We start from the raw sequence: 11,294 nt of genomic DNA, 5'->3' as shown, positions 1-11,294 counted from the left end.
TCTCAAACTCCTGACCTCAGGTGATCCACCCACCTCGGCCTCCCAAAGTGCTAGGATTACAGACGTGAGCCACCTCACCTGGTTTCAAGTTGGGTGAATTTTGAAGGTACAGTAGATGAGATTTGCTGGTTGACTAGATGTGGCATGTAAGAGGAAGAGTCACAAATGACTTCAGTTTCGAAAAAGATATGCAGAGTCATTAACTCTAGTATAAGCATTTGAAAAACAGGAAAGCCACCGTGAACCATTTGATTTTTTTTTTTTTTTGAGACAGAGTTTTCCCTCTTGTCACCCAGGCTGAAGTACAATGGCACGATCTCGGCTCACTGCAACCTCCGCCTCCCGGGTTCAAGTGATTCTCTTGCCTCAGCCTCCAGAGTAGCTGGGATTACAGGCGCGCACCTCCATGCCTGGCTGATTTTTGTATTTTTAGTAGAGACGGGGTTTCACCACGTTGGCCAGGCTGGTCTCGAATTCCTGACCTCAGGTGATCCGCCTGCCTCAGCCTCCCAAAGTGCTGGGATTACAAGCATGAGCCACCGTGCCCGGCCTAGATTTGCATTTAAGACTAAGCCATGCCGGCCAGGTGTAGTGACTCACACCTGTAATCCCAACACTTTGGGAGGCCGAGTCAGGCAGATCACAAGGTTAAGAGTTCGAGACCAGCCTGGCCAACATGGTGGCCAGGTGAAACATAGTAAAACCCTGTCTCTACCAAAAAAAATTAGCTGGGCGTGGTGGCGTGTGCCTGTAATCCCAGTTACTCGGGAGGCTGAGGCAGGAGAATCACTTCAACCCGGGAGACAGAGGTTGCAGTGAGCCGAGATCATGCTCCTGCATTCCAGCCTGGGCGACAGAGCAAGACTCCATTTTGGGGGGGAAAAAAATACAAAGATTAGCCAGGCATGGTTGCACACACCTGTGTAATCCCAGCTACTCAGGAGGCTGAGGCACAAGAATCATTTGAACCTGGGAGACAGAGGTTACAGCGAGCTGAAATCGTGCCACTGCACTCTAGCCTGGGTGGAGTGAGACTCTATCTCAAAAAAAAAAAAAGAAAAAGACTAAGCCATGACAGGATTGCCCTCTCCTCTCTTTTCTCCCCCGTATCCCTCCACCTCCTGGAAGCCTGCCTCACCTTGGTGTGGGTCTAGGTTCATTAACTCATCCAACAAGCATTCATGTGCTGGGCCTGAAGACTAGAAAAATTAAGTCAGGTGTCCGCCAAGGTTCTGTCCCCAGAGAACTTCTAGGTTGGCTGTGGAAACAGACACATAAATGTATCATTTTATTTCAGCCTGTTTGGGGCTAAGGAGAGGATTGCACAGAGGAGGTTGCTACTCATAGGAGATGGGAGAAGTCTCCTTATGGGTGGTTACACCTGGTAGTAACAAGAGGACAATCTGGCTTCAACCATAGCTCTAAGAGGTGGCGTGTCTTTATTAAGGGCAAGGGAGTGGCACTGGAGTACTGATTAATGCCTACTGGTTGGCAGACATTAATCAGAAAACCTAAACATGCCCTGCTTTGTGAATCCCCGTTTCACTTTCTGGGCTCTCCTGAAGTGTTCCTTCCTCTGGGAACATGAACACCGATGATATTTTGAGCCATTGTTATGCATCGGATTTGGGGTTAATAGGTTTACAGGTATCTCCTCTAATTCTCATAAATGCCTCATTTCACATGTCAGCAAACTGAGACTCAAGAGAGGGGAAGAGATTTCCCAAGAGTCTCAACTACTACCTTGGCAGCGGAGCAAGAATTTGAAACCTGGTCAGGTTCACTTTAAGAAAGGCTGTACTAGCCGGGCCCAGTGGCTCACGCCTGTAATCCCAGTATTTTGGGAGGCCGGGGCAGGTGGATCACTTGAGGTCAGGAGTTCAAGACCAGCCTGGCTAAACCTTGTCTCTACTAAAAATAGAAAAATTTAGCTGGGCATAGTGGCACACACCTGTAGTCCCAGTTACTGGGGAGGCTAAGGCAGGAGAATCTCTTGAACTCGGGAGGCGGAGGTTGCAGTGAGCTGAGATCGTGCCACTGCATTCCAGCCTCGGAGACAGAGCCAGACTCCATCTCAAAAAATATATAAAAAATAAAATAAAAATAAAAAAGGCTGTATAGTTAGGCGAGGTGGCTCACGCCTGTAATCCTAGGCACTCTGGGAGGCCGAGGCGGGCAGATTGCTTGAGCCCAGGAGACCAGCCTGGGCAACAACTCTACAAAAAATAAACAAATTAGCCAGGCTTGGTGGCTTGTGCCTGTAGTTTCAGCTACTCAGGACACTGAGGTGGGAGGACTGCTTGTACCCGGGAAGCGGAGGTTTTGGTGAGCAAAGATCGCGCCACTGCCCTCCAGCCAGGGTGACAGAGCAAGACCCTGTCTCAAAACAAAACAAAAAAAGGCTGGGGGCCAGGCGTGGTGGCTCACACCTGCAATCCCAGCATTTTGGGAGGCCGAGGCGGGCGGATCACCTAAGCTCAAGAGTTCAAGATCAGCCTGGACAACATAGCGAAAACCCGTCTCTACCAAAAATACAAAAAATTAGCCAGGCGTTGTGGTGCATGCCTGTAATCACAGCTACTCAGCTACTCGGGAGGCTGGGGCAGGAGAATCGCTGGAACCCGGGAGGCGGAGGTTGCAGTGAGTCGAGATCGCGACACTGCACTCCAGCCTGGCAGCCTGGGCGACAGAGCGAGGCTCTGTCTCTAAATAAATAAATAAAAATAAAAGATGTATAAATAAATAAATAAATAAAAATAAAAGATGTATAAATAAATAAATAAATAAATAAAAATAAAAGATGTAAATGCTCTTTGCAGCTCCACATACTGCCTCCCCAGAACCTTTATGGAGTTGGATTATAACTGCCCGAGCCGGCCCCTCCCGCCCACCTCGCACTTTAAATTCCTCCACGACATAGCCTCGGTTCATCATTTTTGAAAACTCTGGCCCCTCCTCCCCTCAGCACCCCCAGATACTGGCGCCCAGTTCAGAGTTGCCCAGATTGGGAGATCTGCAAGGTTTCCCGAATGAATGAATGAACGAATGACTGAACGGACGAATTCGAGTCCTCCGTGTGCCATCTCTGGTAAGCTGCCGCCCACGTTGGGCCTCGGTTTCCCCAACTGCGCGCCTGGAGCGTGACGCCGACCTCGCTATCAAGCGGTGCTGCGAAAAAATGCCAGCACCACGGGGCGGGGCTCCAGCCCTTCCGGGCGGGGCTGGCCGTACCACGGCGCTCCTCGGGGAGATGGGGCGGAGCCGGGGCTCCCCCGCTGCGGCGCCATTGGCCGCGCCCGCCGCCACCCGGCAGTAGTTGTGGAGGTTAGCCCCGCCTACTTCCTCTTTCCCACGGAGCGGGCGGCGGCGGCGGCATCGGCGGCCTGTGCAGCAATGGTGAGAGCGGCGGAATCGGGCGCCATCCGATCGCTGTGAGGCGCGGGGGTTGGGGCAGGCGGTGCGGGCTGAGTCCCCGGATTCTGTCTGCCAGCCGGGCCTGTGGGGCGCCGCGCAGGACGGTCTCGCGCCACCATAGCCCGCCTCTTCGCTTCTCTGCTGGGAGAGGCGCGCGGCCGGGGCCTGGGTTACTGTAGCCGAGCACGGCCGTTGGGGGAGACTATCGTGAGTCCTGGGTGGGGCTCCGGCGCACTCGTAGTCGATGGCGAATCGCGCGCCTTTGGGGGCTGGCCACGCAGGTGAAGGGGATACGGCCCCGCGGCCTGGCTGAGCCACACGCTCTCTTGCGCGCAGGCCAAGATCAAGGCTCGAGATCTTCGCGGGAAGAAGAAGGAGGAGCTGCTGAAACAGCTGGACGACCTGAAGGTGGAACTGTCCCAGCTGCGCGTCGCCAAAGTGACAGGCGGTGCGGCCTCCAAGCTCTCTAAGATGTAAGTGAGGCGGCCGGATCACAGCCCTCGTGGGTAGGGATCACGTGTGCATCGGGATCGTCGGAGGATTTCAAAGTTGGCTTAAGGAGCTGACCGCTTAGATGCTCACTCCGTGCATCTTGGGGCGCATGGGAGAACCCTTGTGTGCTTAGCCTCTTATCTGCCTTGACCTTGGCAGTCCTTGTGCCTGGAGTGCATCCCCGGAGACCCACCTTAATGCTACGTTCAAAGCTACCTGGACCCTTTCCTTCCGCTTCCTACCAACACTTGAGTTTTTAATTCACCTTTCGCCTCTTGGTAGATGGGTGGCTTGCACCCTGGAGTGGCAGCGTAAGTTATTTTACATGGCTAAGAGTGCGGGAGACTTGTGAAAGGAATGTGGGTTTGGAGTTCATCAACCTGGGTACAAAGTCCACTTCTCAAAAAAAATCAGATGAGTGTGGTGCAGGCCTGTAGTCCCAGCTACTCTGGAGGCTGAGGCAGGAGGATCACTTGAGCCCAGGAGTTGGGAGGCTATCATGGAGCCACTGCTCTTCAGCCTGGTTGGCAGGTGAAACCCTGTCTCCAAAAAAAAAGGTGGTCGTCCTCTTTTCCCCCAAACAACCTTAGTAGGGGCAGGGGTGGGAGGATTGGATAAGCACGGTTGCACACTGAATCCTCAGCCGACTACTAGGTGACTCCCTCATCCTGCCATGACTACAAATAACTTCTGCCCAGCTTGTTGCTTGCTTCAGTCTCCTGGCTTGTAGTGACTCCAGTTTGCAAATGTCTCATTTCTCCTGCGATTCCCCAAACTAGCCTGATTGCCTGTTTTGTGGCATGATTCCCTCCCATCAGCTCATTGAAACTGGCATTGATCAGGTCTTAGCCCTCAGGATAAATTCGTGTTCTGGGATTGAAGGTCTTTTCCTGATCTGCCTCATTTATCCAGCCTGCACTTCCTCAAAGCCTCTGCTGTCTCAACTGACACTTTACAGCTCAACAGCACTGGATTCCCTGCCCCATTCCTGGAATGCCCATCCCATGTCCCTCTCTTCTCCCCTCAGACCTCACTCCCAGAACACTTTCCTCCTGAGTGAATATGGATGGGCTGATAGGGGAGGCTGCAGCTATCCCTGCCCTATATATGGGTCCTGAGCCTTGGGAAGTGCTGTGTCTCTTCCCCATCTTCACTGACATCTGTTTTGTAGACGAGTCGTCCGCAAATCCATCGCCCGTGTTCTCACAGTCATTAACCAGACTCAGAAAGAAAACCTCAGGAAATTCTACAAGGTGAGTCTGCTGGGGCATAGGGAAGGTTGGCTTCAGGAAGCTAAGTGCTAGCCGTCCCTGGCCAGGGGGCATGATAAAGAGGTTTTCCTTGGTGCCTGGGGCTGAGAGTGGTTAGCCTTCCCAGTTTGTTGCCGGGCTCCCCCTTCTACCAGTGTCTTGCACTGGCATGTGGCTCTGCAGACCACTTCCTCCGGCTGCACATGTCAATAATTCGTTGGGGCTTGGGGTATCCTGGCTGGAGACTGGTTTTGAGTCCAGCCTTCCCAGTTGAGTGGCTTGGACAGTGATGGGACTGGCTGTTGAAGGTTTTCACTGCCTCTTACTAGTACTGGGTGTCAGTCAGTGCCATGCTCTTTTTTCAGATGAGGACCCTGAGGCCTAGACACCCACAACCAATGGCATGATGGGCCGCGGTTCCAAACCTTGCTTTGGGGAGGGTCGGCTTGAGTTTTCCTGGGAGGTGTGCACAGGTGTCTGGCCCGCCTCTTAGTCTTGAATTTTTTTTTTTGAGACGGAGTCTCGCTGTGTCGCCCAGGCTGGAGTGCAGTGGCCGGATCTCAGCTCACTGCAAGCTCCGCCTCCCGGGTTTACGCCATTCTCCTGCCTCAGCCTCCCAAGTAGCTGGGACTACAGGGGCCCACCACCGCGCCCGGCTAGTTTTTTGTATTTTTTTATTAGAGACGGGGTTTCACTGTGTTAGCCAGGAAGGTCTCGATCTCCTGACCTCGTGATCCGCCTGTCTCGGCCTCCCAAAGTGCTGGGATTACAGGCTTGAGCCACCGCTCCCGGCCTAGTCTTGAATTTTAATGACCATTTTCTGGTCTTGTCCTTAACATTCGTCTTACTAGGGTTCAAGCAGAGTAACAAAACTAGTGGGAGACGGTGTGTACACACACATCCAACGTATTCTGAAGAATGGGTTTAGGTGATTGTGGGGGCTGGCTGGGACTCAGGGCCCAGGTTGAAGCTGCTGTTCCCAGAGGGGACTTGGAGGGAGCCTCAGCCCTGCACTTAAGGCTTTCAGCTGATTGGATCGGGCCTTCTGGGATTACCCAGGATAATCTCCCCCAAAGTTACCTGATGAGGGTCTTTAATTTTTTTTTTTTTTTTTTTGAGAGAGTCTCACTCTGTTGCCCAGGCTGGAGTGCAGTGGTACAATCTCGGCTCACTGCAAGCTCTGCCCCCTGGGTTCATGCCATTCTCCTGCCTCAGCCTCCCGAGTAGCTGGGACTACAGGCGCCTGCCACCATGCCCGGCTAATTTTTGTATTTTTAGTAGAGACGGGGTTTCACCTTGTTAGCCAGGATGGTCTCCATCTCCTGACGTTGTGATCCGCCCGTCTCAGCCTCCCAAAGTGCTGGGATTACAGGTGTGAGCCACCATGCCCGAGGGTCTTTAATGTGCAAAATGGTTCCACATCACTACCCAAGTTAGTGTTTGAATAACTTGAAGGTTTGACATGGAAACAGCAGCCATGGCTGATGAAGTGCCACAGGCCCGTAACCGCAGCTACTGGGAAGCCGAGGCAGGAGATGGCTTGAGCCCAGGAGTTAAAGTGCAGTCTGGGCAACATAGTGAGGCCTCATCTCAAAAAAATGAAAAAAGCCATAGTGTAGCTATGTTAGCTGTTCAGGGGACACTAGCATGTGTGTGGCAAAAGTCAATCGTTAATGTCAACAGCTCCGTGTGGCTAGTGGTTGTTTGGGGGACAGCAGAACTTTTGGGGGTTAGCCAATGTGAAAAGGCCGAATGCCCAGCCAGTGCCAGCAGGAATGAGGGATGTGGGGGGACAAAGACTTTTCCTGCCTCCAGGTACCCTCCAGGGCTGGCCCTCATTGTCCAGGGATCTTTCTGCAGTCCTCTGGCCACCTGCAGGGGCCTGGGGCCCTGTGACCTCAGCATCCAGCTTAGCTAGGGTCTGTCCCGCACCTGACTTGTTCAGGTCAGGGAGAGCCTGCACGCCCTTTCCCCTGGCCCCCGCCGTGCTTGCCTTTGAGGGTAATGCTCGTCTTTAAGAGACGCCTTCCTTCATCTCTCCTCCCCCACACCACGGGCCATTTATTACCTGTTCAGTCTTCCTCACTAGGCTGCGACCCCTGAGCCGGGACTGGGTCAGATTCTTTGCCAAGCCAGCTCGCAGCACAGGGCCCAGTCCTGAAGGGGGCGCAGGGGACCTTTGCAGAACACAGGAGGGACCAGTGAGAGCCATCATGGTCTAGAACCCCCTGCTGGAGAGCAAGTGGGGCAGGAGTGGGAGCCAAGGATGGAGAGACAGATGATGGCTCTGTGACAGCTGTGGGCAGGGGCCCCAAAGCAGGAAGAGGGTGGGGCGAGTGGCCTTGGCCAGCCAGGCCTCTGAGGCTGGACATTCATGTGGGCAGCACCTGGTGGGCCCTGCCTACCGATGGATGGAATACTGCCTCAGCCCCCAGCATACTCACTAACCAGAGCCGAGGTAGCAGTAACCACACCCGGGGCTTGGGAGGTGCTGCGCACCCTGTACTAGATTGTCATGTGACTGACTGTCCTCCTGACTGGGAATCGGGCAGTGGAAGGAGCACTGAGTTGGGAGTCAACTTGCCTGAGGTGCAAGCCCCAGCTCTTCCACAGCTTTGCCAAGACTTGGGCACTCAGCCCAGGTCGGCAGACTTACATGAAATGAGGATGGCCCCACCAGGCTTAAATTTGGGGGGATTAAATTGAGCTAGTGAAGTATGTGGCCTGCTGCCAGTCCTTTGACGGCAGCGTCCTCCTGAGTGGCTCTGGATGGCCCTCCCGAGCCCCGTTAGCTGCTGCTATCAGACCCGGGTTCTTGGAGTCACCCTGCCATCTGTCTCCCAGGGCAAGAAGTACAAGCCCCTGGACCTGCGGCCTAAGAAGACACGCGCCATGCGCCGCCGGCTCAACAAGCACGAGGAGAACCTGAAGACCAAGAAGCAGCAGCGGAAGGAGCGGCTGTACCCGCTGCGGAAGTACGCGGTCAAGGCCTGAGTGGCGCGTTGTCAATAAAGCACAGCTGGAAACAGCTTTGTTTCCTGGCACTTCCACTGATTGGGTTGAGGCGGGTGGGTCTGGTTCTGGGGACCAGGTGTCTGATGGGTTCCAGCAAGCATGCCGCCCGCTGCTGTTGTCTGCTGTGGTTGGGGCCGGGAGAGTCCTGGCCATGGGGATCTGTTGGATGCCGGCACAGTCACTTTGGGCCTGTGGTGGGAAGCGGCGTGCCACTGAGGGGAGCAGGTGAGGTCAGCGCCCTCCCAGGTGGTGTTAGGTTTGAGGGTCGCTGGGTGATTTGGTCGTGCGGGACATTCGACGTCTGGTCTGATCGGCAGCTCCAGACACTAAGATTTTCCCATCTTGGGTGAAGGCACAGGTGTGGGCCACATCCAGGACTCCCTGCCAAGAGTAGAGGGTGGGGCTCGAGGCAAGTCCTGCCTTGGGAGAAGCTGTCCATGGCTCCCTCAGTGCCACAGCGCCCTGCCTTACCTTCAGGGTCTCGAGGCACTTTCCTGTGTTGCAGTCCCAGACTTTGACCTGGAAAAGGAGGGGGCATGGCAGGAAGCCTCGCCAGGCCACTGTGGCATCTGAAGCCACCTCCAGGAAAGTCCCAGACAACATTTTTTTGAGATGGAGTCTTTGCCTGAACTCGTGACCTCAGGTGATCCACCTACCTCTACCTCCCAAAGTGCTGGGATTACAGGTGTGAGCCACCGCCCCTGGCCCAAAGAACATCTGAGCCGCTTGGTGTGGGTTTTGTTTGTGGGCTGTATTTGAAATTTCAGAGCAGGAGTTCCCTTCTGCCTGATGCCATTTGGGTCATGGAAATGTCAATGCAGTTGCCAGTGGGCCAGCCCTGACCTTGTGCTGGCCATTAGGTGGAGAGGCTGGCACCTGGGTCCTGCCCTTGCCCCCTCCTAGCTAGGGCAAGTGGGGATGTGGGCCTTCTGGAGTGAGTGCTGAGGGCTCCTGGTGGAGGGAGGGTGGGTGGGTAGGAGCGGGACAGGCCTGGGGTGGTTACCATGCGGGAATAGCCGGCGCTGGCCAGCCACAGCTCGTCGGGAGAGAAGGCTACGCTCTTCACCCAGGTGACGTGGCCCTTCAGTTGGATAAGCAGGCTGCTGGTTGTGGGCTTCCAGATGTGGATGGTCTTGTCCCAGGAACCGGAGGCCTGGACAGCAGACAGCTCTGATCCCTGGGGTTTGGGGCCTGGGAGCCTTAAGGGCCTGGCTGCCAGCAGGGGACCACCCTGGAACCCAGGACACCCACTTACCAGGAGGCCAGATGCTGAGTAGCACAGGCAGCTGATGTTGCCACTGTGTCCCTCTAGCGCCTGGTGGGAGACGGCTGAGGTCCCCGTCCGCAGGTCCCAGATGCGTATGGTGGAGTCCCAGGAGCCGGTGGCCTGCAGGCAGCTTCTGTGAGTCTGGCCCCACCAGCTCCCCACCCACTCCGCATTTAGGTGGGTCCCGGAGTCCATCCCCTTCCCACCGCTCCTCTCCAAGTGGGTATGGGGCCACCAAGGTGGGGCCCAGGGCAGAGGATAGTCTCACCAGGCAGTTCACCGTGGGTGAGAAGTCGCTGCTCTGGACGGAGTCTCGGTGCCCAACTAAGAGGCGTAGCATCTGGCCAGACTAGAGAGAGCCCTGAGCTTCAGGAGGCAGCAGAGGGCAGCTGGCTACCTGGGCCTTGACAGTCCAGGCAAGGGGACCTCGTGCAAAAAGCCCGAGGGCTGCTGTGTGCAGGGAGGCCTGGAGAGGCGGCTGTGGCCAGGTGGGGGCAGCCTTGGTTGCCCGCTGTGGGCATGGGCCCTGCGGAACCAGTGGAGGGTTTGAGCCGGGAGGGCAACACTGGTGACATCCTCTCTGGAACTGGTCCTTGAGTCCCAAGCTGGTGGCCCCAGGCCCTCGACATACCTGCACTTCCCAAAGCATCACCCGCTTGTCCCAGCCACCTGATGCCAGCTGTCTCGAGTCAGGGCTGAAGCTGACCGTCTCCACACTCCGTTGGTGACCTGCAGGCACCAGCCCGGGGTCGGGGAAGGAGGAAAGGTGACATGACACAGGACATAGCACCGTCTGAAAGGGAACGCAGGCCTGGCTGCTTGGCTCCCAGCTCACTCACCCTTCAGGACCTGCAGACACTTGGCTCTTGCCACGTCCCACAGGCGGACAGTGCAGTCACAGGAGGCGCTGGCGAAGAGGTGGCCATCAGGGGAGAAGCGGCAGAACTTCACGGGGCCTGGGTGGGTGGCCACAGTCAGGTGACAGAGCACTGCCCGCCACCTTCTGCCCACACAGTCCAATCCTTGCTAATTTTCCCAGCCTCGTTGCCAGCCGCCCCTCACCCAAACTCCAGCCTCCCAGAAATGCCTGGATTTCCATGGCTTGGCCTGGGCTGGGCCGTCAGCCTTGGAACACCCAACCTCAGTGTGCTCATCTGAAAAATCATCAATACCCAAGTCAAAGTAAGGACCTCCCAGAAACTTGCCCTAACAACCGCTGCCTAGGTGAATTGCCTCCTTTGAGCTCCCAGCCCCTGATTTTCCCTCCTTGCAGCATTAATCAGACTGCCTATAATTGCCTGATTTTTTTTTCTTGTCTTCTGAATAATAATTAAAATAGTTACATCTACTGAGTCCTCACTGGGTGCTAGATACTTTGCTTGCAGTGGAAATGGCTCAGCGAGGTGACAGGACTTGACCAAGATCAAAGTCAAAACAGTGGTAGGTACGACATGGCTGAAACTTAAGTACATCATGCTAAGTGAAATAAGCCAGTCACAAAAAGACAAATACTGTGTGACTCCACTTAGAGGCACCCAGACAGGTCAGATTCATCGAGACAAAAAGAAAAACTGTGGTTGTCAGGGGCTAGGAGGAGGGAGATTGGGGACTTGTTTAGTGGGGACAGAGGCTCAGTTTTGCAAGAGGAAAAGAGTTCTGGAGATTGGTGTCATGACAATGTGAAGGTACTGGATTCTCTGAACTGTACACTTAAAAATGTATACAACGAGGCGGGCACAGTGATTCACGCCTTTAATCCCAACACGAGGCCGGGCGCGGTGGCTCAAGCCTGTAATCCCAGCACTTTGGGAGGCCAAGACGGGCGGATCACGAGGTCAGGAGATCGAGACCATCCT

The 11,294-nt window shown here is 55.1% G+C and overlaps 2 protein-coding genes across 3 annotated transcripts in view; one reads left to right on the top strand and one right to left on the bottom strand.

The window, feature by feature from the left end:
* Window positions 1-3,300: 3,300 nt before the first annotated feature.
* Window positions 3,301-8,179, top strand: RPL35 (ribosomal protein L35). The gene is made up of 4 exons (XM_011988677.1): window positions 3,301-3,396; window positions 3,751-3,887; window positions 5,078-5,159; window positions 8,001-8,179. The coding sequence occupies exons 1-4, from the start codon at window positions 3,394-3,396 to the stop codon at window positions 8,148-8,150; spliced, it is 372 nt and encodes a 123-aa protein (XP_011844067.1). The 5' UTR covers window positions 3,301-3,393; the 3' UTR covers window positions 8,151-8,179.
* Window positions 8,179-11,294, bottom strand: part of WDR38 (WD repeat domain 38) — a 4,954-nt gene continuing 1,838 nt past the window's right edge. Inside the window, exons 3-9 of one of the 2 annotated variants that reach the window (XM_011988678.1) lie at window positions 10,278-10,394; window positions 10,070-10,167; window positions 9,707-9,787; window positions 9,427-9,558; window positions 9,175-9,324; window positions 8,643-8,690; window positions 8,179-8,552 (exon numbers count right to left, since the gene is read on the bottom strand). In XM_011988678.1, the coding sequence (XP_011844068.1) occupies window positions 8,424-8,552; window positions 8,643-8,690; window positions 9,175-9,324; window positions 9,427-9,558; window positions 9,707-9,787; window positions 10,070-10,167; window positions 10,278-10,394 (755 nt within the window). In that variant the 3' untranslated portion in view covers window positions 8,179-8,423. The remainder of the gene's footprint in view (window positions 8,553-8,642; window positions 8,691-9,174; window positions 9,325-9,426; window positions 9,559-9,706; window positions 9,788-10,069; window positions 10,168-10,277; window positions 10,395-11,294) is intronic. The other variant, XM_011988679.1, reaches the window with a different exon arrangement.

Source organism: Mandrillus leucophaeus, unplaced genomic scaffold (genome assembly GCF_000951045.1).
Source record: "Mandrillus leucophaeus isolate KB7577 unplaced genomic scaffold, Mleu.le_1.0 Scaffold335, whole genome shotgun sequence".
NCBI classification, from domain to species: domain Eukaryota; kingdom Metazoa; phylum Chordata; class Mammalia; order Primates; family Cercopithecidae; genus Mandrillus; species Mandrillus leucophaeus.
This window is presented reverse-complemented; position numbering and strand designations above follow the sequence as displayed.